At 40.4% G+C, this 20,257-nt stretch overlaps 1 protein-coding gene across 4 annotated transcripts; it reads right to left on the bottom strand.

The window, feature by feature from the left end:
- EEF2KMT (eukaryotic elongation factor 2 lysine methyltransferase) lies at window positions 1-19,784 on the bottom strand. Of its 4 annotated transcripts, none has more exons than XM_075179853.1 (9): window positions 19,723-19,784; window positions 18,471-18,604; window positions 17,370-17,426; window positions 16,073-16,153; window positions 14,362-14,463; window positions 12,949-13,082; window positions 3,015-3,316; window positions 1,893-2,042; window positions 1-420 (listed from the first exon to the last, which is right to left on the bottom strand). In XM_075179853.1, exons 2-9 carry the CDS (start codon window positions 18,573-18,575, stop codon window positions 314-316), a joined length of 1,038 nt encoding a protein of 345 aa, XP_075035954.1. In that variant the 5' UTR covers window positions 18,576-18,604; window positions 19,723-19,784; the 3' UTR covers window positions 1-313. The 4 variants fall into 4 exon arrangements, with proteins under 4 accessions (XP_075035954.1, XP_075035953.1, XP_075035956.1 ...); XM_075179852.1 differs by having other exon boundaries at window positions 19,684-19,766; XM_075179855.1 differs by lacking the exons at window positions 18,471-18,604; window positions 19,723-19,784 and adding an exon at window positions 19,684-19,701.
- Between the last annotated feature and the right edge of the window lie 473 nt (window positions 19,785-20,257).

The raw sequence follows: 20,257 nt of genomic DNA, 5'->3' as shown, positions 1-20,257 counted from the left end.
TTTGGTTTTTCTGCCCATCATTTATTGAACATCTGGTAAATTTAGGAATATACATTCTTACAGTGTCACATACTCTGAACATGCCCTTTGTATAATACTGCAAACAGGCTTTCTTTTGTCCGTCTGCACACCTTGTTCAGGAGTGTTGAAATTGAGGCTGTCCTTTTAGTGCTGTTGGAGGTTTTGTCTATATAAACTATTGTGATGGGGTGGAAACTAAATAAGGCACACCCATCTGATTCTGTGCTCACATTAAATAGAAAACTAATTTACATTTAATAGCCAAAAATAACCCCCTACAAATATTTAATATTCACATCTTTAAAACCACTTTTAAAAGTTCAACGGTGCAGTTCGTGTCATAAGCAAATATCCTCTTCTTATGGTTAGTAATCACTTGCCAGCTCAGGCCAGCTTCATCTAAAGGGAAAAGAAAAGCAACACTGAGAATATACAAGTACGCTGGAGTGAAAAATAAAATCCTTCCTGACATAATACATGGCAGTCAGCTAAATTCCCTGGAATTATAATCTTGTTCTACTTATTAATACCATTTCTTGGCTGAAAAAGTATCCAAATCCATTTAAGGTGTCATTTCACTAGGCTCTGAGCACCATATTTTATTCAGTCTTCAACTTTTCCAGTATGTCCTTGGTTTTGAAGTGGATATATTAACCAGAGGATGTGATGGCATACCATGTCTGCACTGCGCAAGGAACACATCCATTAAGGCGTCTGCCTTAATCATCGTAATTTCATTGCTATTTGGAGTTTGAGTGGAAGAGTGTCAATAGTTTTCTTACATTTTAGATGGTGTGGAACAAGCCTTAATCGGACATATTAAGCCGTAAAGTGTTGGGATTTTATATATATATATATATATATATATATATATATATATATATCTATCTCATGTCAAAATAAACCATAATATATGTGTAGTCTGTGTGTGTCATTTATTTTGGCAGGAGCCAATTAACCCACCACTATGTTTTTGGAGAGTGGGAGACAACCAGTGGAAACCCATACATACGCTAGATAGAGTCCTGTTGGGAATCAAACTCATGACCCCAGTGCTGTGAGCCAGGGATGTTAACCACAGTGCTACCATGCTGCCCATATATTCTATCACATCACACCATATATCTAGCATAGTGCCCCTCACTAACATATGTAGAGACAGCACCTACTTCACAGTATATACATATCAAACCATGAAGACCTCTTCCCCCAGACTACAGTCTCACATAAAACCATCTTCAAATATTTATCATGTCACGGAACTCCTTACCCCAATAGTATATATACTTAAAGTCGTATGCAATCTCCTCTCCCCAATACTGAACCAGGACTCTCCAAATGCCAGCCTTTAATATCTGTTCCAGCCTAAATGACCCAGCACTTAAATTATTCAGAGCCAAAATTAATCTGGTACCCAAACTAAATACTCATGTCTAATGCTCATGAGGATATCTTAAACACTTGTGGGAAAAGAACACACCACTTACATATCTTTTAAAAGGAAGAAGATGCACAGAACTAATGCTACATTTCTATAGCTACAAAATGCTGGTGTTTAGTAGTCCTTAATGTTCATTATCATTAATTTAACGAGAAGAGATTAATTTCACATCAGTGGATGAGGTATTTGTAGTTTTTTTGTAAGGGTTTAGTTACATCATTAAATTGACTTTTAATAAATTGTAGTAGGACTCTCACATAAAAGATTGAACAGCAAAAATAGTAAATGTCAGCACTGTGAAGAGGATTTCCTTAGTGCTGAATTCATGTGAGAATTGTTATATAAAGAAAAAATAAATAAATGTAGTTAAGAGTTTGTGTTCAGTTAACAGAAGATTTCTGACTGGAACAACTGGTATGAACAAACTTACCTAATGTTGTTTGAAACAATCTGTATGTTTCAGAGTTACGAATTGTAGAAGCTACAAACACTTCCAGGTTCTTTCCAAATTTTGTGCACTGGAAAAGCTTCTTTAATACTTTTGAAAATGATATTACTATCTCTGGGTCATACACGACATCTAAAAACAATACAAAGTAACATTAATGGTTTTATAACCTCACGTGATACATTGACTGCAGCAAACCTCCATTTTGGTATAACCCATAAGTATAAGCAGTCAGTCCTCAAACTTATTTAATAGTCATTAATTAGTGTAAGTGAGCACTCCTTTACACATTTCACAATGAACAACCACTCTCTGATTCTTGGAACTGCACCTACAAAAAGGGGATTGGCCTACTTTTGTGCCAAAAGAATGTGCACCCAGAAAGTGCAAAGGGCATCCCATTAAATGTATAGGATGGCTCCAGGGGGTAAATTTATCAAGCTGAGAGTTTCTGGCAGGTTTGAAAAGTGGAGATGTTGCCTATAGCAATCAATCATATTCTAGTTATTTATTAAGTACATTCTACAAAATGATAGCTAGAATCTGATGGCTGCTATAGGCAACATCTCCACTTTTCAAACCCAACAGAAACTCTCAGCTTGATACATTTACCCCTAGATTTCTTTAACCTCTGATAATGCAGTACATTAAAGTAATTTTACAGAATGCTGGCATCTTCCCAAAAAAATACCTCCTGAATGTACCCTCTGCGCTCTTTGAATCTCATTTACATAAACCTATCCTGCAAACTGGATGCATAACTGGTTCATTTGCCTAGCCTACACTCAGCACCGTTTTCTGATCAGAACATGCAAAATTCACAAGTAAGCACCATACATATTTTTCAATATAGGAACATTCACAATACAGAATTCGCACTTTTGCGCTTTTATAAATTATCTTATTCATTGGTGCAGCTTTTCGGAATACCTACATAAGGGACCGGTGCTCAATTAGAGAAGTTTTATAAACTTGGGGAACCACAGTTCCAGGTATCAATTTAATGTCTAAGAATACTAATTTACATAGAAGACGTTGTTTTTAAATGATTATTTTAACAAATTATACATTTATTAATACATTATTATTATAAATTATTATTACCTGTTGCAATAACCACATCAGCTTCAAGATGTGAAAGTTTTTGATCTGTAATAGACTCCCAGTCAAGCTGAATTACTGATAGAGGAACCGCACTGTCATTCTTTACACTTTCATATTCTTGGACAAAGTTGTCCAATTTACCATGATCTTTATCCAGCACAAAGCCATTAAAGTGTATATTTTCCTTGAGCTGTTGGAGCACTTTATGGTGATAGTCACTGAATGTGTATTTCTTTGGAAAACAGCTCTTACATATAACCAGTCCGGTCAATCCAATTCCACTTCCAAGTTCTAAAATTGTTCTCAAAACATAATGAACAAATTTAAAATGAAGCGCACGCACACACACACACACACACACACCATCTAAAATGTGATAACGTATTTATCCAAAACCACAGGTCTTTAGATTCATACATGAGAATAAGAAATATTCTGAAACCATTCCTATGTACATTTCACATTGGTGTAAAGCAGAACAAAACATATTTTAATATATTATACTGTGATCTGGAAACCACAGGTTGTTTTCATAAACAATTAGGGTTTCATACCCGATCACTGGATGCTTATTTGCAAATTTCCAATTTAAATAGTCACCAAGTTGGAACTATGGAGATGAAATAGATCACTTCTTCTGATTAGTGTGTTTGGCCATTTCAACGACATAAACAATACCAGTAGAATGGGTTGTATCGAAGAGCTCAGTGACTTTCAATGTGGCACTGTCCTAGGCGGACACCTTTCCAACAGTCAGTTTGTCAAATTTCTGCCCTGCTAGAGTTGTTTTGATCAACTGTAAGTCCAAATCAGTAGGCCACACAAAGTGATCGTCGAGTGCTGAAGCACAAAACGTGTTAAAAATTGTCTGTCCTCAGTTGCAACATTCAAGATCAAGTGTGATTCTGGAAGCAACTTCAGCACAAGAACTGTTTGTCAGGAGCTTTGTGGATTGGGATTCCATGGGCAAGCAGCTGCACACAAGCCTCATTCACTATGAGCAATGCTACTGGAGTGGTGTAATGCATATCACTATTGGACTCTAGAGAGGAAATGCATTCTCTGGAGGGAGGAATCACGCTTCATCTGGCAGTCTGACAGACAAATCTGGGTTTGGCGGATGCCAGGAGAACACTTGCTACTCCAAATACGTACTGTTCACTATAAAGTTTGGTGGAGTAGGAATAATGGTCTGGGGTTGTGTCACGAATGCCTAACCTGTCCCAGATACAGCAATTTGAACAGCTGGCCTTGACTGGTGTTACCTTAGGTAATTAACAATGAATACACCTTTTCTGCCACCACAAAGATTTATTATGGTGTCCTTACGTTCACCAAAACCATTATTATTATTTTTGAGATCATTAAAAAAAAAATATAATAATACATACATATATATATATATATATATATATATATATATATATATTATATATATATACACGTACGTACGTACGTACACACACATCTACATATTGTAAAATTGTATAGAAATATATTTATGTCAGGCTGCAAAGGTTTGGACAAATAAATTCCGCATAGTCAATGAGCTAAGAATAATTTATCTGTGTAGATTGTATATTTATTATTGCATAGATATATTTCTTGGACCCTATTGAAATAGATCCCCTTGAGCCAATCATATGCATATGTGATAAATGTGTTTATATCATATATGGTCGGACTAAAAGTAATTTTTGGACATTTAGTTTTATAAACTGATCAATTGCAAGCCTGATAGAATATATCTAGAATATATATATCTAGAATATAAGATATATCTTTAGAGATATATATTAATACTTATATGTTAAATAGAGATTATAAATATATATCTATAAATAAAGATTCTGGTTTATAGTGTGGAAGAACTTGACCGAACTGCAGAGCCTTGTACTCAACCCCATTAGACACCTTTCGGATGAACTGGAATGCAAACTGTGAGCTAGGCATCATTACCAAACTTCAGTGCTTGACCTCAGTTATGTGCCTGTGGCTAAATCAATGCAAATCCCTGCAGCCAAGTTCAAAATCTAGTGGAAAGACCAAGAAGAGTGGAGGCTATTATAGCAGCAAAGTGGCGACCAACTCCATATTAATGCTTATAATTTTGGAATGATATGTTCAGCAAGCATATATGGATGTGATGTTTGGGTGTCTATTTGGCCATGATATATATTTTTATTCTTTACCACAAATGTTAAATGAGTGAAAACTAAACCTAGGTGCATTCCTTGTTTTTAGAACAAAGTACAGCACGAATAGCATTTATTGTGTCCAGGGCCGGATTAAAGGAATGGAGGCACCTGGGCTAAGGGGGCCTTCATTCCCCCATGAGCCCCCCCCGTGAGCCGCCTGCCGCCCCCCCAGCGCTTACATCTTTCTGTTGTCCTGTCACTGTAGTCCTTCCGAGGCACGGTGTAAGCTCCTTACTGAGGAGATCTTGTGAAAGTGAGACTGTGCACCGCGGAAGGACTACAGTGACAGGCTCAGCAACATTGATCAGGCCAGGGGGCGCCCCCGCCCCGCACAGATCAATAATGCCACTGAGCACTGTCAAGGGCCCCCTGGATGCCCAAGGCCCCTGGGCTGTAGCCCAGTTAGACCTCGGGTTAATCCAGCCCTGATTGTGTCTTTGGTGAGTGCAGAGGATCCTGTGTCTTTTTGATATAAACCGATCAGCCACCACAATTTTGCAGTGTGCAAGGGCAATAACCTGGACCCGTTGGCATTGGTCTTTTAATGTTGGCAAAGTGATTGGCAACATTCACAATGTTGCTAATCACACTGACAACATTGTCCACTTGTCTATACAATGCAAGTGTGGGCATTTAAGTACCGACATTTACACTTTCGGAAAGACCTACCATACCCAACAGTTGAACCTCTAACCAAACCTATCATAAAATATTTTAGTCTTTCTCCTAAAATACTGCAAAGTCTAGCCTCACACCTTACATTAATCTGAGTGAGAAAACATCAGAACTGCCTTTCTTATGTGTCACTTTTATGCACCTGAAGCTGTACTTAGAAATGCTCTTTTCCACCAAAGTGCAACATGAAGGTGCAAAAATGGGATTTTTATACTTGCGTAAAATCCGTTTCTCTTAATCTGTTGGGGGACACCGGGACCTTGGGATATCGAGTAGGGCTGGCGAATGCTGGCACTTTAACTTTTAGTTAACTAAAGCTCTGGCTCCTCCCCCTCTATACCCCACCTCCTGCTAGAGGCCAGTCTATGTTTAACCAAGCCTGCAGAAATGGAGATAGAGAGAACCAAAGAAAAGAGAATAAACTTAACACACACAACATTCTCTTAACAATCAAACAACATGTCAAACAGAAGGAAAAACCAGAGCGTTAAGGGTGGGTGCCCGGTGTCCCCCAACAGATTAAGAGAAACGGATTTTACGTAAGTATAAAAATCCCATTTTCTCTCACATCCCTTGGGGGACACCGGGACCTTGGGGACATCCCAAAGCTGTCTCACGGGAGGGAACGCTCAGAAAAAAACGGCCCGAAGCACCTTTCTCCCAAAACTTGCATCCCTAGAGGCAAACACATTAAATCTGTAAAACTTTGTGAAAGTGTGTACAGAAGACCACGTGGCCGCTTTACACAATTGTTCACTGGAGGCACCATGGCGTGCCGCCCAGGAAGCACTTACAGATCTTGCAGAATGCGCCCGTAGATTATCAGGGACAGGCTCCCCAGCCCCGTTGTAAGCTTGGCGGATAACAGCCGTAATCCACCTAGCAATGGTCACCTTAGAAGCTGGCCAGCCTCTTGTGAGCATCGTAAAGAATAAAAAAGATCCTCAGTTTTATGAAACTTCTGCGATCTTTTAACATAAATTCTCAAGGCAGGAACCACATCAAGATAACGAATAGTGTCATCGTTATCAGAAGACGAGGAATCAGTTAGAGCCGGAATGACAATATCCTGATTCAGATGAAACTTAGAGACAACCTTTGGAAGGAAGGATGGCTTAGTTCGAAGAACTGCCCTATCCTCATGAAAAACTAGCAGAGGAGGCTTACAAGACAAAGCCGCAAGCTCTGAAACTCTGCGTGCCGTTGAAATGGCTAAAAGAAAAACCGTTTTCAAAGTAAGAAATTTGAAATCTACTGAATTCAAAGGCTCAAATGGAGGATGCTGTAAAGCCCTCAACACCAAATTCAAATCCCATGGTGGAACCGGAGGAATATAAGGAAGTTGAACATGAAGAACACCCTGAATGAAAGTCTGCACATCAGGTATAACAGCAAGTTTTCTCTGAAAGAAAATTGAAAGAGCTGACACCTGACCCTTAAGAGAACTAAGGCACAAACCTGCATCCAAGCCGTCCTGCAAGAACCTCAGTAACCTGGCCAGGCGAAAAGAAGATGTAGGATACACCTTCTTTTCGCACCAACCAATATATGTCCTCCAAACTCGATGATATATTTTGGCTGAAGCTGGCTTTCGAGCACGAAGCATGGTCTGAACCACCCGCCTCGAAAACCCCTTAGCTCTTAAGAACAGCCACGCCGTTAAAGCCAGACGATGCAAACCCTGATGACAAAAGAGACCCTGGGTTAGAAGATCTGGGCGAATTGGCAACCGCCACGACCAACCTCCTGCCATGAACAGCACGTCGGTGTACCAAGCTCTGCGCGGCCAATCCGGCGCTACTAGAAGCACTGGAACACCCTCTCTCTTCACCTTTTTCAGTACTCGAGGAAGCATGGCTATCGGAGGAAAAAGGTACACTAAGCGGTACTTCCAAGGGACGGACATAGCGTCTACCGCGACTGCTCCGGGATCTCTCGCATGGGAACAGTAGCGGGGAACCTTGTGATTCAACCGAGATGCTATCATGTCGACATCCGGTTGACCCCATTTCATCACCAACTGTTGAAACACCTCCGGATGGAGAGACCATTCCCCTGGATGTAGAGTCTGCCGACTTAGGAAGTCTGCTTCCCAATTTTCTATTCCGGGAATGAATATGGCCACGATAGCCGAAACGTGAGCTTCTGCCCACAGAAATATCCTGTGAGTCTCCCTCATGGCCAGAGAACTCCTCATGCCACCCTGATGATTGAGATATGCCACTGTTGTGACATTGTCCGATTGGATCTTTACTGGCTTTCCCTGCAGCAAATGTTGCGCACTTTTTAGAGCGTGAAACACTGCGCGCAGTTCCAAGACATTTATTGGAAGCTTGGACTCCTTTTGAGTCCAAAGCCCCTGAAACTGAGCCTGAAGACATACAGCACCCCAACCCCGAAGGCTGGCGTCTGTTGTAATTAGAATCCAATTCCAAATGGAGAACAAGCGGCCCCTGGAGAGATTCTGCCTGTGTAGCCACCAGATCAGCGACTGGCGCGTCTGCGGAGACAGGCGAAAAACCTGACTTCGATGAGATTTGTTTCATTGCGACAGAAGTTCCAACTGAAACTGCCGTGCATGAAACTGAGCAAACTGGATCGCTGCGAATGATGATACCATCTTGCCCAGAAGCCTCATCGCAAAATGAATGGAGGGCCTCCTTGCCATCAACAGGGATTTCACCATCCCCTGTAAGGCTAAAATCTTGTCCTGAGGAAAAAATACCCGTCTCAGACGGGTATCGAATAGAAGACCCAGAAACACCATCCGCTGTGATGGGATCAACTTGGATTTCTTGAAGTTGATAATCCAACCATGCGACTCCAGGGTTTGGATTGCTACCTGAATGTGTAACAGAAGCTTCTGCGAAGAATCTGCCTTTAGAAGCAGATCGTCCAGGTAGGGGATGATTGTAATCCCCTTGGCCCTTAGCAAAGCAGCCATCACCGCCATGATCTTGGTAAAGATTCGTGGAGCTGTGGAAGAGCCTGAAACTGGAAGTGCTCTGACTGAACCGCAAACCTCAGCAGGGTCTGATGACCCCTCCAAATGGGCACATGGAGATATGCATCCTTGATGTCTAGAGCCACCATAAATTCTCCCTGTTCCATGCCGAGTGTTATCTAAATGTTCAAAGCCTTTAGATTGAGAATCGGTCTGAAGGAGCCGTCGGGTTTTGTCACAAGAAAAAGATTGGAATAAAACCCCCAAACCTCTTTGAGAATGAGGAACCGGAATAATCACTCCGGCAGACAGAAGGGATTGAATCGCCTCTGTTAAAGCAAACCGTTTTCTTGGACATGACGGAAGCCACGTGGTGAAAACCCGTCTGGGAGGGAGACCGAGCAGATCAATCTTGTAACCCTTGCTCACCACTCCCCGAATCCAGACATCGGTAGTGGAATGACACCACCGATCCCTGAACCGCAGAAGACTGGCTTCCACCACTGACGACAGTGGAGGAGCAAAATCCCCGTCATGCAGACTGTTTGTCTGCTGGCCTAGCAGCTGGACGACGCGCAGACCAGGCCTGACGTCCCCGCTGCAAACCACCTCTAGGGGTGGATGTCTGACCTCTGGAGGATTGTTCTGAGGAATACTGTCCTCTAGACCTACCTGCGGAAGGAAAGGCCCGAAATCTAGACATCCTCTGCTTGGAAACACTGACCGGGAGGAAAGTGCTCTTACCTCCTGATGCCTGACTAATAAAGGAATCCAGCTGAGGACCAAACAGAACACCTCCTGAAAAGGGAATGGACTCCAGAGCCTTTTTGGACTCTACGTCAGCTTCCCAGGACTTTAACCAGAGAGTCCGACGCGCTGTCACTGCCAAGGCAGAAATGTGCGCTCCCATCGTCCCCGCTTCCATAGCAGCTTCACCTAAATAATCCGTTGCCCTCTGAATCTGTTCCACTAAAGGAATCAATTCAGAGGAGTGCCTGCCAGCCAACAAACCCTCAGACAATTGTTCCGACAAGCGATCAACAGCTTTGTTAACCCATGCTGATGCTAAAGCAGGCCTCAAAGAAGCACCCGCTGCCACAAAAATGGACTTAACAACGGTTTCAACCTTCCGGTCTGCACCATCCTTAAGAGTGGCCTGGTTAGGCAGAGGGATAGTAGTTACCTTTGCCAACCTCGCCACAGCTGCATCCACCTGAGGAAGCGTCTCCCATTTAGCGAGAACCTCAGGGGGAAATGGATAACACGACTGCAGTCGCTTAGTCACCTGAAACTTCCTGTCTGGAGAAGTCCAAGATTTCAACAGCAACTCCTCCAAGTGGGAAGAGGCCGGAAAAACCACCTCCCTCTTTTTGCGTCTTTCAAAAAGAGAGGATGCAGAAGCCTCAGGCACTTGGTCCTCAGGAATATCAAGTACCTGACGCACCGCCTGAATTAACTCTTCCACACTCCGACGATCTGCTGGGACCTCCACCAGAGAAGCAGCATCTATTTCAGAGCCCAGCGGTAACTGACCCTCTCCCTGGGAACCACAATCAGAGTCAGATCCATGTCCCAGAAAAGAGGCAGCCACCCGCCTCCGTTTACTTGAGGAGGGCGGAGTGACCGACTGCATCATCCTCTCCAAGGAGGGAGAGACCACTACCAGACCCTGTACTGAGGATGCAAGACCCTGCACCCAGGCTGGTTCTACAGACTGCACTGGAGCAACAACAGGTAAAGCCTGAACTAAGGAAGCAGAATCAGAAGATTGAGCAGCCTGAGACTGTACCTTCTGAGCAAGCAGTTCCACTGTATTAAATAGAGACCGAGCCCAAGCAGGCTCCTCCGTGTTTGAATAGACAGCAACTGTTTCACCAGGAGTAGTCTCCGTGGGCCTACAGGACACACACAGAGCCTGTGTTCCTGACTACCCAGACAGTAACTTAACATGACATACAGCACAGGTGAAACTTAACATAGAAGCACCAGCCCTGCCACGTGTAGATTTTTCCCTCTCAGACATGTTCAAAGATGGGACAAAACAGTACAGTAAAATACACACAATACAGATAACAAGCAGCACACAAACTACAAGAGAAAGTGAGCCTGCAATACAGCCAAAAGCTCCTTAATGTGTAAAAATACTAAGGCTAAACACACCACCCCCAACCCTTTACCTTACATTATACAGGATAGAAAAGGGGAGAAGCAGGAGCTTTAGAAATGGCTGCCTATTCAGGTGTCCACACACGAGGAGTGAAAGACTACCACGGGGGAAGTGCCGAGGAGTAAAACACACCCCCCCCTCAGGGCCCAGCTCTGGACTGGCTAACATTTAAGACAGACAAACAACTCCACCAATCCACAGCCTAGCAGGGCTCACTGAGACAGTGACCCTTGCCTTACCCTGTTCCCTGAGCTAAAAATAGAACTCTTATCTCTACTCAATTAAACAGACTGCTTTTAGGAAAAAACAGCCAGCTCAGGGAACCCACTGCGATTTCTAATGTCTCTCTCACAGCACTATGCTGAGAGAGTTTCACTTACCTGCTGCCAACCCTCCAGACGCAGTGTGTGCAGACAGCATGCTCTCTGTACTTGGAGGACAGACCCCAGCCACCAACAACTGTGTCTGGCTCCAATGGAGGGTTAAATAATCGGCAGAGGGAGCAGGCAGACAAGGAGGACCTACACGGCACCTCCGCTCCCCCCCCCCCCCCGCAGCCAGCGCACAGCCGTCCGTGCTGTGCGCTCCACAGATCTCTCCCATTGCTGCCTCACACTATCGAGAGCAGAATGAATGAACCCACAGCGTAGAGTCTGATTTACAGCCGACTACGCGGCTCAGCGAGCCGCCGGCTGTCGGAACTCGGGAGACACAGTCTCCACTATCATTAAAATAATAAGATAGTAAAAAAAGTAAAAAACTGGCTGCTAAGCATCCCCGTGCACAGCCCGCTTCGCCGGGCACTTGAACTAGACTGGCCTCTAGCAGGAGGTGGGGTATAGAGGGGGTGGAGCCAGAGCTTTAGTTAACTAAAAGTTAAAGTGCCAGCATTCGTCTGCCCTACTCTATACCCCATATGCACCAGCTCTAAGCTGGCAGATATCAAAGTCCTTTAAGAGGAATTTACTGTGCGCCTTTCCATACAGCAAGGAATGCCAAGTAATCTCAACAAACTAGTTGCCAACTCTGTAGTTTACAAGGAATGCACTCACTTTGCCAAACCCCTTCCACTGACCTTTGCAAACATCTGCTCTTTCACAAATGATCAGGGCCGGCGGAATACGGGAAGCCCAGTAAGAGCAGCAGGAGGGCCCGCCAGCCTGTCCACATAAAAAAAAAAAAATGATTTTGCCTCGGGTGTCTTCCACTATAACCTCTGAATCCCCGCATACACAAACTTCTGACAGGGGTGCTCTGGAAATGCTGGCGTTGGCCCTGACCTTGGTGGAATCTAGACACACCTGTACAAATTGGGGTGTATGAGACACAGCACACAATTTTCTTTGTCACTAGTCGATTTGCACGGAAAACGAGGCCCATCATGTTTACAGGTACATTGAGGCGAGACGTCTGTGGATAACTTGGAGCTCTGTTTATTAGCTACTAAGAAATTTACAATTATTTACTCACAAAAACACTACATTTGTAGTAACAGCCACTGATTGTATACTCTATAGTATTGTAAAGATTAAGCTATATATGCAGAACATTATCACAATCTAATAATTACAAGGCATTGAGAAAATATATATATATATATATATATATATATATATATATATATCAATCAGAAACCTGCTCACAGGAATTCTTTAAGAATAAAAGGGACTTTAAAACAAGGTGGATAGGATTAGGTCAGGTAGCACTTTAATACCAGTGATGAGCATCCAGTAGGAAGCAATTTATAAAAAAGCAATATGGGTGGAAGAATGAATTTAGTTACAGGGCAAGATAGACCCCACACCTTGTACAGATTGAGACCTGCACAAATTTATCTTTTCCTGCATATTTTCACTTACTGTCATATTGTTTGCCACCAGCGAGGGAAAGATGTATGTTATTTAGAAAATTGCCAAACACATTATTAAAACGGATACCACAATATCTTACCGATTTTTGAAAATGTCAATATTTTCAATTGCCCATTCAGCTAAGAAAAAAGCAGCTTCCCATGTCACTAGGCCGGTAGTCCCTTCTGAGATTATTGCAATATTTTCAGATAATGTTACAGCATCCCCCGAAGGCTACAAAACAAATGTCAATATTTTGACCTATGCAATTCTAGTGTCCCAAACTTCTGTCCCAATATAAAAGTACAGGCAGCAAGGTGGCTTAGTGGTTAGCACTTCTGCCTCACAGCACTGGGGCCATGAGTTCAATTCCCGACCATTGTCTTATCTGTGTGGAGTTTGTATGTTCTCACCGTGTTTTACGCACTCCAGTTTCCTCCCACAATCCAAAAACATACTAGTAGGTTATTTGACTGCTATCAAAATTGAGCTTAGTCTGTCTGTCTGTGTGTAGACTATAAGCTCTATTGGGGTAGGGACCGATGTGATCGAGTGCTGTGGAATTAGTTGCGCTATATCAATAAATGATGATGAAAAGTAATCTATGGTCAAAAACAAAATCTAAAAAATAAAAAATATGAGCATTTCAAAATGTAATGCATTCAAGAGTAAAACTTTTTAATAGTATGTTTGTTACCATCAGCAATTAGTTGTTACAAACTGTTTTAATCTCTTATTTGTATCACTAGTTGAAATGGAAACAGACAAATGATCCTTTTCCTTTAAGTCATTAACACAACATAGCAAGTCTGATTAATTAGACTGCAATGCAGCCATCTCGTTAGGTTACTGAAAGAGAAGCAGCCAAGCGATTCAATGTTTAAGTTACAAAACAGTGTTGGCTTCTGCAGCAGTTCTATTAAATGTATTGCTTTAAACACTAATTATTTCTAAAATAACAAAACAAATGTCAATTATTTAAAAGAAACACCCTAATTAATAAATAAATTGGATACAAATGTGTCTTCTAAATTGTCAGTAACAGAATAATTTCTGCTTATATTGCCTTTCGATGCCTGGGCTAACTAACAATATTGGCTTAGCTATCTCTATCAATGAATGAGGGTATGTAAAAGCCAAAACAGAAGGAAGCTCAACGCTTCCAATAGTGATACTGTCCTAAAGCTGAAGTGCAATTATTAATTATTATATAAAAACAATGTGGTCCAATAGCATAACAATGTAAAAAGCAATCTTAAAGATCATTCATATTATAGAACTAAAACAAATGAGTTTAACTTGTAAATCAAAAATTCAATATCAGATCATAGATTTCACAGAATCTAGCATACTAAATTTGTCTGTCCTTCAATATATGATCTGAAATGTGGCATTATTTTCCATTGTATACTATGTATAATATAGAGGTATAAAATATTGTTATCAATATTGAAAGAGCTTGGCTTTCATTTCCATTTTTACTCTCAATAAAACTAAAAATGTAAATACTTACTAAACAGTAACTTTTGTAGCACACTGGAGTGTCTTCTGAGTTTAAGACTTCAGCCAGTGCACTATATAAATCATCCAGGGGATCTGCTCCTGTACACTCATGCTGCAGAGAACAGAGAGTGAAGAATTACTTACCATTATATATACACATACATATACATATACTATAATACACATATTATAATATACACACTAATTTTTATATATATATATATATATATATATATATATATATACACACACACATACACCGAAGGAATGTGGTGGTATACACACAGATAAATATACTGTTATACTTCATGAATGTGTATGATAGCATGATTAGTGATCAATCTACACTGCAGCTAACGAAGATGATTTAAAAGACATCAAACACCTAATATATTCATATATGAAACAAAGGTAAATTAAATTGACCTTATGCTGATTTTCTGCAGCCTTGTTAGAAAATAAATTTTAGTTATTTCCTCCTCTCACCATCACAAAACAGCTATAGCTGTACTCTTAGCTATAAGACACTGTTTAAAATTGTTTTGATACAGGGTAAAAAGCTCAAATGACAAAACATACTGTAGCATGCCCATTATGACTGCTGTATCTTCACTGACCAAGACCCTGTATATGAATCAATTAATAATCAGTTTTTACAGAAGAAGCCTGTGTGAGGAATGCATGTCCTAGTGGTTTATATGAAATCACCTAAGCAGACTGTTGCAACCAAAATGCAGTTTATTCTGTAGATGACAATACAGACATGTGGATATACAATCACCAGACATATAAGATTCTTTGTAGGTATAGCATATACGTGATGTAAGCGCAGTTCCTAGTCACTAATCCATGAAAACACCAACACAGTCAAAAAACACAGATTATATCACCTTCAATATTTCCACAGTGGTGGGGCTAGTGGTGGATGAATTAGGGGCAGTAGCCTGAATGTGATAGATGGGAATATGACAAAACTCAACCCTGAGCATCCTCCCCCATGTTGGTTGGGGACCGTTGTGGAGAAGGTACCTAGGAGTCTTATCTAGGGTACTGTAAGCCAATGACCTTGTTGGCTAAACATGAAGAGGTTGATAGTATGATATTTGCATATGCTAATTTTTCAATCAAGACCCATTGCTCTCTTCTGTCTGATTAAACACGCCACCAGGCAACATTTAAGAATAATCTCTCTAATTTACAGAATAATTAACCTAAATACACACAGCATAAAACATATATTAACCAACGCATAGGAACAACAAGACAAACTGTAAGGCAGTGAGATGTGGACAGTTTAGAGTACACAGAAAGGGGCGATGGATTGCAAGTATCTTTATGCTGTAATCGCACAAGTCCAAAAATTGCACAGTATGATTTCACAGTCTGTTACATAGAAAACTAGCAAGCCAGTCACCAAAAGATCTGACTTGCAAACAACCCTTCTTAGCCAATGTAATGTGTGTATGTATGTATGTATCTAAATTTGGCAAGAAAATTGCATTATTTCAAATGAAGACAAGACTCACAGATTTTGTAGCTATTGCTGGTAATTACACTCTTATCAGCAGTTGCAATTTGCAAGTCTTCTCTCCTTCATATACCACATTTTTTATGTTAGCCTACTGTGAAATAATCTATTTCCTTACTGTAAATTAATAATACAATGTAAAATATTGATAAAACACATCTATTACTTTTGTAACAGTATGCTGAATTATCACCTTTTTTATTAGCTCAGTCAAGAATAATCTTCTGTACTGCAGTGATGGAGGGTGCTTTTGGCACAATGGATGATTATTGGTCTGCAAAAAAAAAAAAAAAAATTTAAAAGGACCACTAAACACCAACATTTATGGTAAAATACATTGCTCAAAATCACCTACAGATGCCTCAGCTTATCCCAATATAGCTGTTGTGCACAAAATACTCCTATTATGTGTATTCTGACACATCGGGGTTAATGTATCAATCGGCGATTGCTTAAAACCCCCGATTCTCTGCAATTTGTTGGCTTTATTTAAAATTGTGTAAAAGGCAAAACCCAATGGCCTTTGCCTTCAATAAAAATGTTGTTTTAAAGAATGACGGCAAACCGGTTTTAAGTAACTGCTAATTGATAAATTTACTCCACAGTGATCTATATATTGTTGTTTTTAGAACAACAAACTATTTTTTCTTTTCACATACACAGTGGACTTAATTCTCCTGGGAACATTTTCTCAAATGATTTTATTCAGTTGTACAAATTTCGTTAATTTAAAGGAGCGTACCTTGGTTTTGCTGATTTCTAAATTGCTCAATATTAACTTTTAATAAAGCTGCAGGGGAAAGTAAGGTTATCACCTCCATCCTTCACTACAGACAGCTCCTCCCAAATCTTAACAGTGTCCTGATGGGATTTGATACATGTCAAAAAGCTCTGACAAAAGCTGCTGTGATAGCCCCTGGCCCTGCCCCGGTGTATCAACTAATACACACTGCATTTCTGAAAATCAAGTCTGCCTAGGACAATTTAGACCAAATTGGCAACAAATGACTGCAGGTGTGGTTCCAACAGAACCGCCGATCCATATTAACATCTGATCAGGATCAATCAGATGTCTATTGGGACTGGTGGAAAATGTGTCTGGACCACAACTGCCAGTTTGTGCAGTCATTTTTCAGTCGTATTAATTGGGCCCAAATATCTGGCGGTTCATTTATTCCTGTAGCACTAAAAAGAAAAAAAAAAACAAAAACAAACCATAACTCAAGTACAGTTAATACTTTAAGCCAGGTCTGGTCAACCTGTGACTCTTCAGGTGTTGTGAAACTACAACTCCCAGCATGCCCTGCCAGCTATCAGCTGGCTATCTACTGGTACAACATGCTGGAAGTTTCACAAAACCTGGAGAACCATATGTTGGCCAGGATTGCTGTAAGCTTATCAAACTGCCAATATGTGTAATACACCAGAAGGTTCATATTTTGCAGTATATTTTTTTTAAACTACAATTAGGAATACAAATATGCTTTTACCTTTTCCAAAATACTCAAAGCAAAGGATGGCTGCAGCATCAGCACTTGCTCCAGGTCCTGGAGAAAAAAAATTATTGCAAGTTTTAAACATTCTTAAAAGACATTAATGGACATACTCTGCCGAGCCCAGCCTACGGGTCTACAATGCCCCATCAATTTTAAATATTTGTTAGGTTCATGTATTAAAATCTGATCAAAAATGATATAGCAGGATGGAAAAAAAGGTAGGACCATGACACCTAGAGCCATGCGTGTAAGGTCAAACAGATGTGATGAACATTTAGGTTCACAATTTGGACCAGTGCCTGAACTCCTGTATCTGTACACTTTCCCAGGAGTAAATGTATTATGCCATGGTTTTTGCAAGTCGCCGATATTCAATGACTTTGCGGCGCAAATTTAAGACGGCAATGTCTTTGAAGACAAAACTTGTTTTTAAAGACACTGCCATTTTAAATTTGTCCCCCAAAGTTGACGAATATCGCCGACTTGCAAAACACGTGGCATAATACATTTACCCTCCCCGGAGTTCACATTGTACACAATAAGGCACACTAAAACTTAACAGCATCGTTTAGTAGCAAACAACTAAACTAAAAGAGCTGAGATGTCCTCCCAAATGTAAATATTGCTCAACAAAGTATATAATGTTAAATCTCTTTCCCCAGAAAGCAGAAGAATTTTGTATTTCAGCTCTCCAACACATCATGTGATAAGAGCATGGATTGGATGACTGCTGTAACTATTACAATAAAACCAGAGCACACAGAGGAAAACAAAGCAAGCACTGGGAGAACATACAACTCCACACATAGTGCCCAGGTTGGAATGAAACCCATGACCCCAGCGCTGGGAGATGCATGTGCTAAGCAACACATTTCTCAGTAACTACAGGGATATGGCTGGAGTTCTTTATTCCTCAAACACATATCTTATACATTTGTGAAACAGATGTATGAATGTTGCTGCAAATTAAGAAAGAACAGAAACATATAAACACTTTTCAGCTTTAACTGAGTGATAAAAGGTAAATGCACATAAGTTTGAGAGATGCAAGCATCGGTCTTCAGTGTCTTATAAAGTAAACAAGATAATTCTCACCTGCCATGGTAAGGATCCAATACGTCTGCAGCATAAAAAGTATCGCTGGAATGTGTCACACAAAGTGGCCCGTGCAATGTCCATAATGACACATACGGGAACCATGTAATAGATGGTTACTGTACGGTAAATTACTGCATATTCAGAGTAAAATAAAAATGTTTGTAACGGTCACATATTTCACAGCCAAATATTTCCCAACAATGTTTTAGGGGCATTCTTTTTTTAAATCAAATTAACAATCGATGTGGGTTCCAATAAAATAAAAGTTTAAAACAGGAACAATGTAACCGAACCAATGTAATGTCAAACAATAAAATAAAACCGGTGTATCTGTCCTACGCAAGGTCTGTTAAGCACTGATGCATTCTTCAGAGTGCACACTGCGCCTAAATACCATTTGGCTACAAAAATCGCTTACTTAGAACTTAAGTAACCTTGCACCTGTGTTCAGTCCAAGGGAACATGAGAATAAGGAAAAAACTCCATTCTGTTTTTTCTAAATTTTCCCAATCAGGGTATTGGACCCAAGAATGTACTGGTTCTGACTGCCCTCAGATAGGCAGCTTTGTTCCCCCAGAACTGATGTCACCCGATTTGAAAGTTCCAAAGAACTTTCCAATGACAAATGACTATATGAGACATGCAGCTGTGTCAGATGACATTTCTACAAAACAGCATGGACAAATTTGTTGTATGATATTATTTGCAAGTTTCAAAACGATAAATGTTCAAGATATAATGTAGTCTATGTAGCTTGGACGTGAAAATGGTTTGCAGCTGCTTATTGATAATTATTATTTATTTTATTTTTTTAAAGTACAATGAATACAAAAATTAAGTGTCGTTCTTAAGTAATATAAGACACAGACTCAATACATTTTCTAGGAAAAACCATTCTCGCACATTAGTCAGAACATATATAAGTAACAATAAGTAATTAAGACGAACTAGCCCAAATGACAGAAGCTATCTATTGCTTCGCTAAACAGTTTTCCTTGTAAAATATTTATTTCTGGATGATTGTATTGGTTATGGAAACAACACTTTCCGTGTTATTAAAACACTTGGAAACACTAAATAGCACCGGTTTTTCATCTTGTGTAACGAAGAGTCCCAGCATTCGTTGCCATTCAAGTTTGGCAGAGCACGCTGACAATTACTGTTCCTTAACAGAGGGCCCCAGGATTTCTACCCTTATAGTGATCCCTACCGTCTAGCAGTGATCCACCTTATAACACATTTCCATTACAGTAGCATTACCCAGCCAGCCTCGGGAAAAATGTGCCGCATAAGGCCCCGCCTCCGTCTTGAAAATAACCAATAAGCTTCGCTTTCTCTACAGCACGCACCACCGTAGAGTATAGGAAGAGTTCTGATTGCGCGTGACTTCACTGATGATTTACATATTATGTGCAATAGGTCTGATTGCAGCGGTACATAGGAAGTATTAAGCATTTGGAGTCAAGAGTGGAGAACTACAGAAAGTTCCATGTTTTATATGCGTTTCTAGTGCAATGTATTATGCATTCATTGACACCTATTATACAGTACTTTAGTTACCAGCTGTCTCTATTTTCAGAAGTTAGGGATTTGTGCCTGGAAATGTCCCATGCGCAATAATATTTCTCTATTTCTGCTACGTCATCTATTATTGTCTAGCCTCTAGAAGTTGATATTTATTGAATATTATTTAAAATGCAAAAGCACACACTTTTGAATACTGTATAGTATATTATAACACATTAAATAATACAGGCTACTGACCCAGTTTTCCCCATCTATTC

Source organism: Mixophyes fleayi, chromosome 7 (assembly GCF_038048845.1).
Source record: "Mixophyes fleayi isolate aMixFle1 chromosome 7, aMixFle1.hap1, whole genome shotgun sequence".
Classification (NCBI taxonomy): Eukaryota; Metazoa; Chordata; class Amphibia; order Anura; family Limnodynastidae; genus Mixophyes; species Mixophyes fleayi.
The sequence above is the reverse complement of the archived record's forward strand: the minus strand, read 5'-3'. Positions and strand labels throughout refer to the sequence as shown.